The 17,911-nt window shown below is 39.1% G+C and overlaps 1 protein-coding gene across 1 annotated transcript in view; it reads right to left on the bottom strand.

The window, feature by feature from the left end:
* The window catches only part of LOC105922790 (NXPE family member 3), a 116,103-nt gene that overhangs the window by 25,158 nt on the left and 73,034 nt on the right, over positions 1–17,911 (bottom strand). The window contains exon 4 of the mRNA XM_036132397.1: positions 10,227–10,670. Coding sequence (XP_035988290.1) covers positions 10,227–10,670 — 444 coding nt within the window. The remainder of the gene's footprint in view (positions 1–10,226; positions 10,671–17,911) is intronic.

The raw sequence follows: 17,911 nt of genomic DNA, 5'->3' as shown, positions 1-17,911 counted from the left end.
TGCAAACCCAGATTCTATTAGTATAGGCACAACTTTTCAAGCTCTGCACCTCACTGGTTCCTAAGTGACAGTAGAAAAAAAAAAGTTTTTAGTAATGTCTGGTATCAGCTTTATTTATATTTAATGACGCATGTTTTAGGTGGTGAGGTGGTTGGATTTGTTCCCCCATTGGTGCGCTGCATGTAAAAAATAAACAGTGGAAACAAAATGCATAAATAAAGACTGTAAAGGGCTCCTTAAGAGGGAACAGGAGGAATGACGGGATCTGAGCTGAACCCCCTGATGTTACAAGTTCCTTAAAATGCCCCTTAAAAGTGAGCAGCTAAATTTTATGTAACGTAATTATGCGCACCTGAATTCAAGTGCAAGGCGATGCAGCACCACTGGTCCTGTGTCCTTAAATAAAATAGCATGAAACACAACTACGAGCTCTCCTATTGATTTCAAGTGAGACATTTTGCTACGGGTGGAAGGACAATAAATGTAGTGGTTCATGTTTTGAAAGCTGGCCGATGATAGAATCCCCTGGCTCTGAGTGAAGAGAGGGGAGAGGAGCAGTTAGAGCGTTGAGGCACCGCTCTCTAGTACTAGACCGGTACTAGACCGTACCAGCTTACTTTCCCCACAGGTTAAGACCAAAATTATTTATAACTCTGATCGCTCTTCCTGCTGCTCTGTTTACATGAACTGCAGCAGGAATATGAAGGTTATTTTGTTCCAAAATGATCTGTGCATTGTAAGCATGAATTTGAAGTTGTAGAGGGAGTTAAATTCTAAGTTTTCTATTTGTATAATAAAAAAGAAAATCACAAGTAAAATTTTTTTTACACCTGTTCAAATTTTTTTTTTTCCTCAACACAAATACAAATCAATAAATACAACTGCACAAATCTTCTGCTGTGAGTCACAAATTCAACGTTACAAGTTACGCCTTCATTTTCACTTTTGCCAGAAATGTCTCAGTGGTAAAAATTATCTGTAACTTGTGGGTATAACCCTTGATTGGACAGCAGGGGGCGCTGCCTGCTCTGTCAGTCTGTACCAAACGAAAATATATATTTGGCTATTGTCTTGTTGCCTTCCAAGGACCCTGCCCGCATATGCCTTCGAAGGACGCAGCTGTCACTGTCACTACCCGATCCGTGGTCCGTGTACCTTCAGGCAATTCGTTTTTTTTCTGGAAAACCAAAACCAAAAACGGAAACTACTTCCATTTTTCCATTTGCACATCAAAACGGAAAAATGAAAAACAAAGCCGTTTTTTATATAAAATAAAATATTAACCACTTGGTCTCACAGAAAAATTTTAAATAACCACAAATCTGCAACATTTCAAGCCAAAATGGATATAGAAAATTCTTAGTTCCCTAAGGGAAATTTAAATATATAACAAAATCTATCGAAAATAGAGTAGAATAACGTGAGCTGCTGGCAGGAAGGATCTTCTGGAGCTATCATCTTGAAGAACATGAAGAAGTCCGTGGCTCTGTTGATTCTTCATTGTGTTTTGGAGAGGAGTGAAGTTATCCATCATCTTCGGCAGCTTATGCAGCATTCTTTTCTGGACAATCAGCTGAGCGGTTCTGGTAGAGGATCCTCAGTACAGGACCAGCTTTCTGGATATTTTTTTTCAGCAAATGAGCAAAGAATTGCACTTTCTAAAACAGACTTAGGAGAGATAGGCAATGCAGCTTATCTAGCAATTGATTAGATTGGATCACAGTTGTCTTATGAATAAGAATCTCCATTTATAGGCTATTCAATAAGGGAGATTGTTTAGTAAAAATGTAATCAAAAATTTCCATCGAGGAGAGAAAAAACACTGTGGAACTCCTGTGAAAGCCGCTATAGATGCTTTTCTAGCCCAGACAGGGAACAGTTTAACTTTTTAATTAGCATCTTTTGTATAACAAATAGGAAATATATGAGGCACCCTATCCCCGTGGCAGTATTTGTTTTTATTTGTGAGTGAAGATAAATGAATTAAATCAATAAAAAAATCTTAATTTCTCTGTTAGCTTGAAAAATATGTACTATTTACTAAATTCAAGACACATATAGACAGTAATCCTATAGCGAAGATGGGCTTTGCTTGATGGGTTTTGCTTGATGAGAAAAATAAACTATATTTTTGGTTTAGAGCATGGGTCTTCAACGTTTTCCAGGCCAAGGACCCCCAAACTGATGACGAGATGGAGTGGGGACCCCCTAATTATATATATTGTATAAAATTGTGTTATATCAAACTGGTCCTATAGTGCCATGTGTAAATGTACCTTGTTATTGTGCATTCAATACTAAGATACTCAAATAATACACAGGTTCATATATTCCTGTTTTTATTTTAAACATGTGCGAGGCACAGTGAGTAGGGTGGCCATGCCACTGCCATTTATAAACATAACATAACACAATAAACTGATACCTGCCAAGATCAACAATGTCTGTCAATTGCATAAAAGCTGCATTGATGACTGAAAGACATCTTCTACCTCCATTTATCTGTTTACTACAGTGTGTTGAATTCATGTTAATGTGTATTTAAAGACATTTCAATTAGTGGAAAAAAATTGCAGAGGGGGTATAAAAAAATGTCTAATCAACCAAAACTTTCGCGACCCCCATGCAGTACCTCCGCGGACCCACTAGGGGTCGCGGACCCCCTGTTGAAGACCCCTGGTTTAGAGAATGTGATTAGCTTTTATGTTTCATGTTCCATAAATAAAACATACAATAATGTAATAAAGCTCACGTTTCTACAATAAACTATCATGTTGCAACGTAAAAATGTCCTCTTTTCATTCAAAAGACATCTCTATGCTTCATTATTTTTTTCTTCAGGCTTGCATTATGTTACGTGTACATCTATGCTTTTATTTTGAAATATTTTCCTGCACTTCCGGGGTCCGTGTATCTTTTGGTCATTGGATTTTAGTTTCAGAAACAGGAATTGAAAAAACAAAAACAAATGGCCGTTTGATTTTTGTTTTAAAATACAAAAAAGAAAATCGAAATACAAAGCCTTTCTCTTTTTCATTGTCCATAAGGGAAAAGTAAAATTTGAAAAATGATTTGAATTTCATTTTCCATTTCGGGTAAGAAAAAACAAAAATGGTTTAAAACATAAACGAAAAAGAGGCCTGTTTGTTCATATTCCGAGACCGGAAGTGGTCGCTTATGCATTGCAAAAGCACCACATTTTTCAGAATAAAATGTCTTAAGAACCTTACGCAGATTTGATTGTAGACAAGACAAAGCAATGCTTGTCGTCCATACAAATCGCAGTGCAGATATACCAGGTGAGAGGGGGAGTAAGACGATATTCTCTAAAAAAAGTGAGGCGATTTTCCAATGAAAATAAATGAGTTTACTGCAGTCAAGCCAGCCGCCACTGGGGACACGGCAGTCATGCCAGCCCTCCCTTGGTTTTGAAGGTTATGCGAGCACCATGCATTACAGTAGTAATGCCTGAGAATACTTTCCAAAATAAAAGCAATGTGTTTGACGTGTATCAACCTATTCTATTCTTGGTTTTGTTGCACATATGGACTTCAGTTAGTTGAAATAATTTCTTACAGCTTTATGTAATATTTCTTTATTATTCAGGCCTGCTGGTGAATATGGAAATATATATTTTGGTCATAGTCATTTGGTTTAGCCTGAATAATTACTAAAAAAAAATAGCAAACAGGCTTAAACAGGCTTGCTGTTGCAATGACTCGGATAACTGAGAATTTGCACTGGGATATTAAAACAATTGTTTTTTCCAAGTGGCTACTTTCACTTACAGACGACAGATTAAGATCTTGAGATGTTACTCATCAAAATCCATATACATGATGTGGAATTTCTAAATTAAAGCCCTCCAAAATCTCTACATTAAGTAAATTTCACCTAAGTTGCTGACAATGTTGCAACTAAACGGTACATTTTCAGGGGATACTGTCACTTCAGCCTGACAGTAGAACACCTCAAGATGTTGCTCAACAAATTTCACCCACATCTCATATGGAATTTCAAAGTAAAAGCCCTTCAAAATCTCTCTGTATATTCACTTTGACCTAAGTTCCTGATAATGTTGCTACTAACACTTATGTTTTAAGTGAAAATCTTGGATTCAGCATAACAGAACTCCTCCAGAGGCTACTCCACCAAGCTCATTAAGATTTGATGTGGAATTTCAATATGAAAGACTGTTCCAACATAACTATACACACTATATTGCAAAAGTATTCGCTCCGCCATCCAAATTATTGGAATCAGGTGTTCCAATCACTTCCATGGTCACAGGTGTATAAAACCCATGCATGCAGACTGTATTCACAAACATTTGTGAAAGAATGGGTTGCTCTCAGGAGCTCAGTGAATTCCAGTGTGAAGCTGTGATAGAATGCCAGCTGGCAACAAATCCATGGTCAACTTTCCTCGCTCCTAAATATTCTTGAGTCAACTGCTGTATCATAATAAAAAGGAAGTGTTTGGGAACGACAGCAACTCAGCCACGAAGTGTTAGGCCATGTAAACTGTCGGAGCGGCGTCTGTAGATGTGAAGCGTAGAGGTTGCCAACTTTCTGCGGAGTCAAACACTACACACCTCCAAACTTCATGTGGCCTTGAGATCAGCTCAAGAAATGCACATAGAACTTCATGGAATGGGTTTCCATGGCCGAGCAGCTGCATCCAAGCCCTACATCACCAAGTGCAATGCAAAGCGTTGGAGACACGTTCTTTGGAGTGACAAATCACGCTTCTCCATTTGGAAATCTGATGGACGAGTCTGGGTTTGGCGGTTGCCAGGAGAACGGTGCTTGTCTGACTTCCTTGTGCCAAGTGTAAAGTTTGGCAGAGGGGGGTTATGGTGTGGGGTGTTTTTTCAGGAGCTGGGCTTGGCCCCTTAGTTCCAGTGAAAGGAGCTCTGAGTGTTTCCACAGACTCAGACATCTTGGACAATTCCATGTTCTCAACTTTGTGAGAACAATTTGGAGCTGGCCCCTGCCTCCTCCAATATGACTGTGCACCAGAGCACAAAGCAAGGTCCATAAATACATGAATGGAGGAGTTTAGTGTGGATGAACTTCACTGGCCTGTACAGAGCCCTGACCTCAACCCGATAGAACACCTATGGGATGAAATAGAGTGGAGACTGAGACCCAGGTCTTGTCGTACAACATCAGTATGTGACCTCACAAATGCATTTCTGGAAGAATGATCAAAAATTCCCATAAACACATTCCTAAACCTTCTGGACAGCCTTCCCAGAAGAGTCGAAGGCAGGTGAGTGAATACTTATACAATACAATATAGTGTATATTAGGTTTCTCAACGTATTGGAAACTAAATATTTATTGTCATACACAAAGAAAAATAATCATTAATATGAATTTGGACAAAAGAGACTCTCAGTGGAACATTGTCTTATTTGTTATTGGCTGAATAAATGTATCGCTTAAAGCCTTGTTTTCTGGGAAAGAAGGATGTCCAAGAATCAGCGAGGGTAAGTAGGCCTATGCCTTTAAGATACAACAGTTAGATATTGTCTCTTATTTTCAATATGAGAAGCCATATTATAGACGATGACCAAAGTTTTATGAATACCGGGCTTGTTGAACTGCAACATAAGAACATCATCCAGCTTTTTTGTATATTTGTGATAGCACCGCCCCCCCCCCCCCCCCCCCCCCCCACACACACACACACACACACATACTTTTGATAAACTTTACGGTTGTTTTATGTTTTTAATTCAATTTCACAGTTTTTAAAAGAAACAAATCTGTTATCAAAAGAAAAGTATGTTAAGGTGTGTTTTCCATTGATTGCATTCTTCTTCAACAATAGCTGTATGCTACCCTTTCAGAATATTAACAGTGACAACATCAGATGTAGATGCAATTTGTTGAGCAACATCTGGAGGCGTTCTACTGTCAGGCTGAAGTGACTATATCCACTTAAAACATACCGATTAGTAGTAACAATGACAGCAAGTCAAATTGACTTAACGTAGAGCAATTTGGATAAAGAGAATTGTAAAATCTTACGCTGAGTTGCTTTTATTTTTAAATTTTTACTGAAAACTTACATTGTAGTAGCAATATTGGCAGCAACTTAGGTCAAGGTGACTATATATAGAGATTCTTAAGGGCTTTTATTTTGAAATTTCACATCAGACGTGAATGCTATTTATTGAGCAACATCTGGAGGTGTTTTACTGTCATGTTGATGTGACAGTATACACTGAAAACGTACCGTTCAATATTGACGGCAACTTAGGTCAAACTGACTTAAGAAAAAAATCTGTTATCAAAAGAAAATTATTTATTGAACCTGAATGTTAAGGTGTGTTTCCAACCATGGCGGATGGAAAGAGATTTTGGAGGGCTTTTATTTTAAAATTCCACATCGTGTAGATGGATTTCTATGAGTAACATCTCGAGATCTTAATCTGTTATCTCCAAATGAAAGTAGTCACTTGGGAAAACAAATTTTTTTAGTATCCCTGTGCAAATTCTCATTTATTCAGGTAATCGCAAATGCAAGCTTGTTTAAGCTTGCATGCTATTGTTTTAGTATTTATTTAGGCTAAATTCTGACCACAATACATATTTCCATATTCACCAGCAGACTTCAATAATAAATAATATTACATAAAACTGAGATAAATTGTGTAGACCAACTGTATTCGACATGTGTAAATAATAATATTATTATTATTTACATGTGTAAATATTATTTACATGTGTAAATAATAATAATAAAATAAAATTTATTTTGGAAAGTAGTCTCAGGCAGCAGCAACCACGTCCGGTTTCCGGAACATGAACAAACGAGCCGTTTTTCCGTTTCTGTTTAAAAGCATTTTTGTTTTATGTTACCCGAAATGTAAAATTAAATTCAAATAATTTTTCAAATTTTACTTTTCCCTTTTTGACAATGAAAAGAGAAACGCTTTTTATTTAGATTTTCTTTTTTGTATTTTAAAACAAAAATCAAACGGCCATTTGTTTTTGTTTTTTCAATTCCTGTTTCTGAAAACGAAAATCCAATGACCAAAAGATACACGGACCTTCCGGGCCAGCCGTGAAACCTTCTTCGTCTTTCAATCTGAAGAAGAAAATGGAAAAATGAATTGCCGAAATCCAAAAACGGGCCGTTTTTTTCATTAAGTTTTCTGGTTTTTCGTTTCTAAATTGTGGTGACAGGAAAGAAAAAATGGCTTTGTTTTCCATTTTTCCGTTTTGATTTGCAAATGAAAAAATGGAAGTAGTTTCCGTTTTTTGTTTTCCAGAAAAAAAAAAACGAATTCCCTGAAGGTACACGGACCACTGATCAAGTAGTGACATGGACAGCTGTGTCCTTCGAAGGCATATGCGGGCAGGTCCTTAAAAGGCAACAAGTCAGTAGCCAAATATGTATTTCCGGTTGGTACAGACTAACTGCTCCTCTCCCCTCTCTTCACTCAGAGCCAGTGGATTCTGTCATCGGCCAGCTTTCAAAACATGAACCACTACATTTATTGTCCTTCCACCCGTAGCAAAATGTCTCACTTGAAATCAATAGGAGAGCTCGTAGTTGTGTTTCATGCTATTTTATTTAAGGACACAGGACCAGTGGTGCTGCATCGCCTTGTACTTATATTCAGGTGCGCATAATTACGTTACATAAAATTTAGCTGCTCACTTTTAAGTAGCATTTTAAGGAACTTGTAACATCAGGGGGTTCAGCTCAGATCCCGTCATTCCTCCTGTTCCCTCTTAAGGAGCCCTTTACAGTCTTTATTTATGCATTTTGTTTTCCACTACAGGAATAATTGTTGATGGCCACAAGCTATGAAAGAAGCCAAAAGAGATCCGCAGAATGCAGGGTTTAGACTGAGCTCTGAATGGACAGTGCTGTGAACGGATCATCCGAAACCCATATGGCCCATTTCATACGTGAGAAATTCCATGTGTGGCATGTGTATTTGTGAAGTCAGGGCAATGCGTGTGTCACACGATCATTGGGGAAAAGTTGAGAGGTCTGCTTGCTTTGACTGCTTGCTTTAATGTAATGACAACCAAAGCATTTTACACTACATTTAGTCTTTCACACACACACACACACACACACACACACACACACACACACACACACACACACACACACACACACACACATTTATACCCTGAGCTATGTTAGTAGCCAACACTGCCCTAGGGCAGATTGACAGAGGCGAGGCTGCCATACATCAGTCCTTCTGACCACCGCCAGCTCTGTCTCTAGGAAAGAAACACAGCTAAGCAGATGCAGATGGCTATGAGCCAGTCCTCCAGGAGAGAGGACAAAAGAGCATACAAAGCCAGTCGCAACAAGATCTCAGCCAATAGCTATGTCAAGGAGAGAAACAGGGTCAGACTCTGAGAGGTAGGATCAGGTGGATTATTGACAGCAGTAGTTTAGCCAATCTGCCCCCGAGGATGTTGTCACAGCTAAACAAAAAGCCAGGCCAATCATAAAAACCATAGAACCTAAAATTTAAAGTAGAAATAAAAAAAAGTTACAGCAAAATTTGAAAAATAGTAGGAGAATTTCACAGAGTGAGGGTAATGAGAGCTTTGTGATAAGTGAAAATTAAAAACCTCATCATAGTGTTAGTAATGTATCCCACGTTGTCACTCAAAAGCATCCTTGTAGTCCCTAGTTAATTTCTTTTCGATCTGATCACGCTATATTCATACCATTGTTTTCCCTACAGTCACAATTTCCATTCATTCACATTATTATTTTTTTATTTAATTTTATTTTGATATACTTTGTGTGTCTTTATTCTGATCAAAGTGGAACCAAAGATAAATTGCTTCTTTGTTTGAAAAATTTGGCAGCTGAAGCCAATTCTGATATATTTTACAAATATTTGTTTTTATTCCTTTCAAGAAGTGAGCAATATATACCATGTGAGAGAATTGACCCTTACACTAGTAGACTATTTAAGACTATTTAACTAGTAAGTATTTAAGACTGATTAGGGCTGGACGATAATTCAATAACAATATATATCGATCGATAGAAGTGTGGTGCGATAGGAAAAAAACGGGTCGATAAAAGTCCGATAGATAGTTTTCCTTCCTTCCTTTCAGCCTATCATATTAGTTGATGCAACAGTCACTACTTCCTCTCGACCAATCGTAATCGCAGACCCAGGCACGCCGTCACTAAGCTCCGCCCTCTCAGACCACAACACAGAGCACGTGAATATGTCACAATAATGAGCGGCGGAGGAAACGGTCCCAGAACGGGGTTTTACTAGTTCGCCAGTCTGACAGAAATAAACCACAGTGATTTCTAAAACTTGCAAGGAACCGGTAAAAACAAAGTCTGGTAACGCAACCAACTTGTTTCATCACGTAAGCTGCTCACACCCGCAGCAGCGCGAGCTGTGTCAGCCCTGACGCCGCTCCGCGTCTTCGTAGGAATCTCCTGGAAGTTCTTCCAAAACAAAGCAGGTATAGCAGCTAAACTGGGCTCCCTTCTTTGTGATAAAATAACGTGCTTCATAGTGAGGGATATGTCTGCAGCTGCGGCTTCAAACAACTACTCGCCACTTTTGATCCGCGATATAAAGTTTCGGGACGCGAGTTTTTCTCTAACAGCGCTCCCTAAATTGTGCAACTAGTGCAGAGAATCAGTGCAAAATGAGCTGTAATCTGCGTCCTTGTGTTTGTGTTCTTTATTAAAATTAAATAATTTAGCAATATCATACAATGTCCAGGCAGAGCTGCACATAAAATATGGTTTCAAATATTTTCAATAATTATCGATATCGATCAATATGCATTTTTTTTATCAATAAGCTTTTTTTCTATATCGTCCAGCCCTCAGACTGATATCTTTTTTATACATAAATATTATTGGAAAGCTTTTTGCTTGCTACTGTTAATGATTCACCATTTATGGGCTATTAGTCAGGCACGACAGTTGCAAAAAGCATAAACAGAAGCAAAATGTAGCCAAGGCGACTATATTTCTCTACAGCACAGTCAGAATATGATAATTTGTTGATTAAAAATATGCATTTTTCTGTTTAGAAAATCTTCATAAATTCCACAAATGAACTTGACTCATTTCTAAGTCAAAACTGTGTGCCATATCTATAGATAAACCAAAGCTCATGCAACTGACAACAATGACAAACGAAGGCTTAGCTAAGACAAATTCCAACAATGTTCATTCAAATTTTCTTAAAGTCTTACCTCAACTTGTGCACCTCCTTCCCAAAGTAAAGAGAATACAGCAGTGTAGGAACCATTGCGATGATCAAGCACTTTCCCCACCACACCTGCAGAAAGAGCACGGTTGTGCAGCCGGGCATATAGGACATCTCCACCAGATTTCTTGGGGCGACCATTGAAGTCATATGTTTTTATCAAAACCTCCAGCTGATCCCCTACGTGCCAAATTCCCCCTCCATTCCGTGGGAGAATGGTGAAAGTGCTGTGAGCTGGATCACTGGTGTCAGTTAGAGAAAAGTTTAATGGTAAAGGGGTTTCAGGCCAGGCAATTAACTCCTTTAAGAAGTTTGTCTCTAGAGTGTCTTCACATGGCACAGAATGGAAGGAGCAGACATCGGTAGACTCAGTGGGTTGTATTGGAGGTATCATGGTTGTCATCGGAGTCAAGGTGGTGGTGAGCTTTTTCTTTAAAAGAAACAAAGGTTTAGAGATTAAACAAATTAAGGGCCATACAATCACAGTTTTAATGATAAATACTGATTCCTTTAGAATGTTACTAATAATGAAATCTACAGCAATAACTTCTTATGAGGTTCTGAAAACTGATAGATAGATTATGTTCAGTTTTTCTAAACACTTTTTACAATAGCAAATACTGTAAATCTTAAAATCATGGTTATTATTTGTGTTCGGGTTTCTGTTTAACATTTTTGGATAATATCTGTTACTGAGTTAGATGCAAGAGGTTTTAGGCCTGATCCTCTGCTTAAAACAGAACGACTGCCCCATTGTTAATAATATTTCTATTTGAAGAGCAAACTAAGGGTGTTTAAGTAAAAAATATGCAGTTGAGAATTAAGAGGATGTTTGTGGTATAGACAACGTAGTTGATAAAATACCAAATATTTATGGAAGGGGTGAGCAGGTGGACAAAGCAAGTGACTGGAGTGGCTCTGAAAAGTTTTGGCACCTTTCTAAAAATGCATGGTTTTTGTGATGTAAAATGTGACCACGATAAATACAGTTCAAAACCTCTTCCACATATTGTTTTATTTATGCTGTAAAATTAAACACAACCCCAAAAAATCTCAGACGGTAAAAGCTCAAAATGTGCAATATCATGGTTTTATAATTCTACATTCTTTTTTTAGAAATTTATTTAATTCATTAATTGTAATTCCATCTTCATTGTGGGAACATTGGTTGTCCACAGCCCTCTTCTTGTAACCACACAGAATTTCTGCACTCTGACTTGCACATTCAGAAAGTTTTATTTTCCTAATATGAACACTTGTGATGCACCACAGAAAAACTAGGAACAAGTCGGCAGAGCACAAGCTGAGACAACAGAAAAGCTATACATTTCTGAGAAGAGAGATTTTTACTTTATTGCAAAGTGTACTACTTGAAGTTAGAAGAAACCACTTAATGCTTTAAATGACAGTTTCAGAGGTTTTAAAACAGTAACCTTTGTGTTTAAACTTGGCCTGTTTTCAATGCAAATCCCAGCCAGCCAGCGTCTGTGTAATGCACCAGACAGACAACCTGATAATTCAGCCAGACAACAGAAGTGGGTTTAAAGAATTTATTAAAGAGAATGATCTCAGCCATGGTCAGGAAACTGCCACGAGCACACTCGAGAACCACTGTGGGGAAGAGAGAAAGGTTAGAGGCCATGAGCAACTCAGAATTAGTGAGTGTGCACTGAAAAAGAGACACTCTTTTTTTGTACTATCCGCCAATCACAGCTCTTAGAAGACAGCGTCACAGCGTCACACCTAGCAACGGTGTGACGCCTTCTCCTTACTCAGTCACTCTCAGCAGCTATTGTATCTGAATCTCTCTTGAGCTGAGACTCCTATGTAGGAATTTTTAGGCTAAGATAGGATGTCTCTGAGAGGACTCTGAGAATCTTTGTGAATACGGGCACTGGATCTAATGGCAGAAAACAGGACAATTCTGGAAGAAAACATGTTGGAATCTGCAAAAGACCTGAGACTGGGACGGAGATTTATCTTCCAACAAGACAATGATCCAAAACATAAAGCAAAATGTACAATGGAATGGTTCACAAATAAACATATCCAGGAGTTAGAATGGCCAAGTCAAAGTCCACATCTGAATCCAATTGAGAATCTGTGGAAAGGACTGAAAACTGCTGTTCACAAACCATCTCCATCCAATCTCACTGAGCTCGAGCTGTTTTGCAAGGAGGAATGGCCAAAGACTTCCGTCTCTCCATGTGCAAAACTGATAGAGACCTAGCGCAAGCGATTTGCAGCTGTAATCACAGTAAAAGGTGGCACTACAAAGTATTCCCTCAAGGGGGCTGAATAATTTTGCATGCCCAATTTTTTTCAGTTTTTTATTTGTTAAAAAGGTTTGAAATATCCAATAATTTTCGTTCCACTTCATGATTGTATCCCACTTTTTGTTGATTCTTCACAAAAAATACAGTTTTATATCTTTACGTTTGAAGCCTGAAATGTGGCAAAAGGTTGAAAAGTGCAAGGTGGCCGAATACTTTTGCAAGACACTGTATGTGGCTGATTTGTTTTTCTTTAGATCTTTAAAAGTGTTTCTTCAGAAGTTGGTCAGAATCTCTCCTGAGAGGTGTGAAAACCTGGTGACAGGCTATAGAAAATTTAGTCTGTCACCAGGGTGTGCAGTGCTTGTTAATAAATGTTCTTCACCAAAGTCTAAGACCTTCAGTAACATACATTTTTTTTACTGCTATGCATAATATGCAGTTTTATTACAGTACTTCTATTTGTATGAAATGTTTGGAAACAGGTCAGGCCTGTTAATTTCAGCTGTACTCTGCTTCAGTCAGATTTTGTAAATTGTATTCATTTTCTACAGGTTTTATCTACATATTGCAAAACCCCAAAATGTGTATTCCCAAGTACTTTATTTTCACATAGCATTACATACAGAAATACAATGCAGTGAATATTCATGGAATTTCTGTTGTATTCATAACAGTAAGTATGTACTACTAACTAATAAACAACTAAACTTGGCAAAGAAGGTAAGGACATTTTTCATGGGCGCAACCCAGGCTTTCCAACAGAATGAGATTTAATACAAACATTTTTTATAAGGATATCTACAAAACTTTTCTTTTTGACAAAAATTATAACTAGTGACTCATGTTACTCTCAGCTACCTTTATAGTTTTACTGCTATAGGCTTAGGTTACTGGAGTATATCAGGATCTAATTTTCTCACTATATTGAGTTCTACTGTTCTTCAATTATGCATTATGTGTTGTCATTTCTGCTTTAACTTTCTGTTCTCTCTCTTTTCTCTTCATAGTAGGTACACCTGGTCTGGCGTTCTGTTAACTGTGACATCATCCAGAGAAGACGGCTCACCCGCTACTACCATCTAATGTAGAACAGATTACTAGATCAATGTGTGCTTCTGTGCTTTTTTGTTTCTCTTGTTGTGTCTGCTCTGTCTTCTGTAACCCCAGTCGGTCGAGGCAGATGACCGTTCATACTGAGCCCGGTTCTGCCGGAGGTTTTTTTTTCCCGTTAATGGGTGGTTTTTCTTCCCACTGTCGCTTCATGCTTGCTCAGTATGAGGGATTGCAGCAAAGCCATGTACAATGCAGATGACTCTTCCTGTGGCTCTACGGTTCCCCAGGAGTGAATGCTGCTTGTCGGGACTTTGATGCAATCAACTGGTTTCCTTATATAGGACATTTTTGACCAATCTGTATAATCTGACCCAATCTGTATAATATGATTGAACTTGACTTTGTAAAGTGCCTTGAGATGACATGTTTCATGATTTGGCGCTATATAAATAAAATTGAATTGAAGTGAAAACACAAATTTGCTTACTTTTTGTGTTACGTTTATATACAGCTCAGTTGCCATGGTGTCAATGACTGTCATGTCATGGGGAACCCTCTCAATGACCATGTCATCTTCAGTATAAATGACAAAGTCGTAGTATTCTCATCCAGAACTCAACATTGTCCCTAGATCTGCCAGTAATATGGATGAAATTGTCTCAGTGTTAGTCTGCCCTCCCTGATTGCAATGTAAGTGCAGTCTACATAGCTTGGCACATTTGGGCATTTTATTTCTAGCATGCCAAACACTGGTTGACTGTCAGGATCATACACAAATCCATCAGGTGATGACCCCATCCATGTTCGGTTAGGGTGGATGAGAAACTCCCAGGGGTAGTGGTTGAACTCCCTAAACCTACAGTACTCCTCTACTGCCATCTGCTCCAAATCAAGCCCCTGCCAAATGTCATAAGTCTGATTTAAAGGCCTCAGCATCCTTTTGGTGAAGTTTTCTGAAGAGGTTTTCCCTGTGACAGACCTCTCTAAACCTGCGTGTAGATTTGTCCTGGGGCCATCTTTGGCGGCAGCTTGTAGGACAGCACACTTCCTTCTTGGACTGGACCAAACAGAGGGACATCACTGCAGACAGCAATTGTTGTAATTAATGCCGCTTTTTGCTGCACACTGGCAACCTGTCCAGGGTGTACCCTGCCTCTTGCCCAGTGAATGCTGGCGAAAGGTACCAGCAACCCCCGCGACCCTATTAGGGATTAAGCGGGTCAGAAAATGGATGGATGGATAATGCTGCTTTCTCAGCAGGAACTCAATTGTACACATCCCAAACCATTGAGATGTTTGGTAGAGGACCGCTAACACATTTACATAAAGTACTTCTGATGAAAAAAAGACAAACAAGATCTTCATGGCGAATGCATATGAAAATAATGTGTAAGTATTCACATAGTCATGGAAAAAAAATTATCCCTAGATTTGCCATCACTTGTTAATTTTGAATGAATGAATGATTTATGTCAGACTATCCAGTAAAGTTATAAATGTAAAACATAAACATAATGTATGAATAATATATAGAACTAGAAAATTTCTGAAGAAATTTAGCAAGGCGCCTGCCACTTGGTGCGTACCGTACCGTCAGAAATAGCAACAGGAATAACACTGCGGATTTCAGGTTCCTATGGCCTTCACAGCCCTCGCAGCGGCCGTTAAAAGGTGCCATGTTAAGTCAATGGACCTCCTAGGAGCCTCTTGCTAGCAGCGTTGTCATGGAGACTCACTGACAGCTGCAGCCCTCTCTGTCTGTAAAGGCAGAAGAACTCTTGCTAAGCAGCAGTTGGTAGGACCTTCCTAAAGCTATTTCCGGTTAGCAACATGCTAACGGTTAGCCGCTAGCATGGCTGTGTTCAGTATCACTGGGTGATGTTACTCTGTTAGTTTGGTTGAAATGCTGTACTGAGAAGTGCCTAAAAAGGGAGAAAATGCTAAAATTCACCAAATCTGTCAAGCAGAAGTTTGTACAGGCTTCCTAGAGCTACTTCCGGTTAGCAACATCCTAAACGTTAGCCGCTAACATGGTTGTGTTTGGTATCACTGGGTGAGTGTACTCTGTTAGTTTGATCCAAATCCTGTACTGGGATGAGCCTCAAATAGGGAGAAAAAACGTTGTTAATAACGTTGCCATGGTAACTCAAAATGGCGGGTGGTACAAAAAAAAATACTTCATGGGATCAGCACACATGTTTTAATATACACACTGTGGGGATTATAATACAAAACTCTTAGTCTCCACGCCGGGTTTCGATCCCACGACCTTTTGCATGCAAAGCCTGCACTTTCCACCTGAGCTATACAGTAGCCCCATATATGGGCATGCATTATTGGGACCATAATGGGTTTGGTCCCCCATTGAAAAGCATTGGATGTTTGACACCTCTTAGCTTGGAAATGCTTTATGCGACGTAGCCTAAATTTCTTGTGGAGCTTTCTCTCTAAAGTAAGAACAGACTCTGTGAAGCAGAAGTTGGTGAGACCTTCCTAGAGCTACTTCCGGTTAGCAACATGCTAACTGTTAGCCGCTAACAAGGTTGTGTTCAGTACCACCGGGTGATTGTACTCTGTCAGTTTGGTCCAAATCCTGTACTGGGAAGTGCCTCAAATAGGGGTGCCAATACTTAATGTCACCAAACGTGACAAAAGTTCATGGGTCACATTGGCCTCCTTTAGCAACTCAGCCTCACCACATCTGGGCCCAGAACTCAACATTTGACCAAAATGGTGTGTAGTGCCATTTCCCACATGTGGGTGGTGCTGTATTGGCCAATTGGGTAGTGTCTGGTTATCGTGCCAGGTCCTGTTGGAAGCAAAGGCCCAGTAGGAAAGCATGTAAAATCCAAAATGGGACAGAAAACTGACACATGACTGAAAGTCACATGAAAATTTTAAAATGTTAAGAGGAAGTGACTGTGCGAATTTCAGATTTCTACATTAATCACAGCCACTGCAGTGAGCGATGAAAGTTGCCACTGTATCTCAATGGAGCGTCTCCCTCTGGGCCTCAGAGTTCCGTCGTCATGGAAACTCACTGACACAGCTGCAGCGGGCCAGTCTACTGAAGTGCAGACACTTTGCGTCAGAGGCTGCTATTGGATTATAATGGAGAACTTTGCCTCGAACAACGCTTCATATCTCCTGATCCATAAATGGTAGAGACGTAATTTTTTCTGTGTTTAGTTCGTAACGGATAGGGGAAGAAGATAAGCTATCGTTTTTTGCTGGAAAAACTTTAATAAAGGCGTAAAAAATTATGATCTAAAGGAGGTTTTTATGGATTTTTAGAAATCCTCTAAAAAGGGTCCCGAACAAATCGTTGTAACTCAAAAAGTATAAGAGATATCAAAATAATTCTTTCACCATGAGTATCAGCAGGCTTTTGAGGACCAAGAAGCTCATTTTTATGTTTGTACAAAAATCAGGGTAGACACAGCGACGATGTAAAAAAGTGGTTGATGTGGGAAAATGCAGCTCCAAAGCGTTTTTAGGATTTTGCACATTCGCTACTCCCGAACAAATTGTTCCTGCGGCAAAACCGTAACAGTTATCCAAACAATTCATTTTTTGTGAGTGCCAGAAGGGTCGGGACATTCATGTGTCAAAGTCTCATGCCTATACATGAAACGGTTTAGGAGTAGCGACGATGCGAAAACATGTGATGTTTTGGATTTTTAGACGTCATTTTTCAAAACCGCTCCATAGGAAATGAATGGGGGAGGTTTCGGGTTTGTGTTGCTCTGAGGTGATTTGCGAAAAATCTATAAATGCCACACCAATGAGGGTTACATTTCCCGAATCCAGACAAAAATACCTACGTTTTGATGTATAATTCGTCTACGTAGAGTGAAAATTAAGCGAGTAAGGTCAAGTTGTTCAGAGTTTTGAAATCTTTAAAAAAGCTAGAGTGGGCCACTCTAGCGGTTGGAGAATTCCGTCATTGACTTTCATTGTAAACGATGATTTCGCTGATTTTTGGACATGAGCTTTGAGGAGTAACTGTGAAGAGACGATAAAAAATATCCATATGCCGTTTTCACTTCTGAGTAGGTCACAGACATATCTACAAACTGGAAGTTAAACGGTGTTCGTAGGTGAAAGCATGACGACACAGTACAGCGTTGAAAATGGTCATTTGGAGGCCTTTTTTAGGCTTTCTTTCTACCCGACTCCATTGATTATTGTGGGTATTTTCGGGGTTGGTTTTTTGCTAATTTTGTTGCCATGGTAACTCGAAACCACAATTAAAGTAGTAGCACACTATTCCCGACCGAGCCGCACGTTTTGGTACCTATATCGTGGGGGTGCACGCTACGGTTCGGGCCGCATTAATCGT

Source organism: Fundulus heteroclitus, unplaced genomic scaffold (genome assembly GCF_011125445.2).
Source record: "Fundulus heteroclitus isolate FHET01 unplaced genomic scaffold, MU-UCD_Fhet_4.1 scaffold_50, whole genome shotgun sequence".
In the NCBI taxonomy this organism is placed as follows: domain Eukaryota; kingdom Metazoa; phylum Chordata; class Actinopteri; order Cyprinodontiformes; family Fundulidae; genus Fundulus; species Fundulus heteroclitus.
Note: the sequence above shows the minus strand (reverse complement) of the source record. Positions and strands in the feature narration are given on the sequence as shown.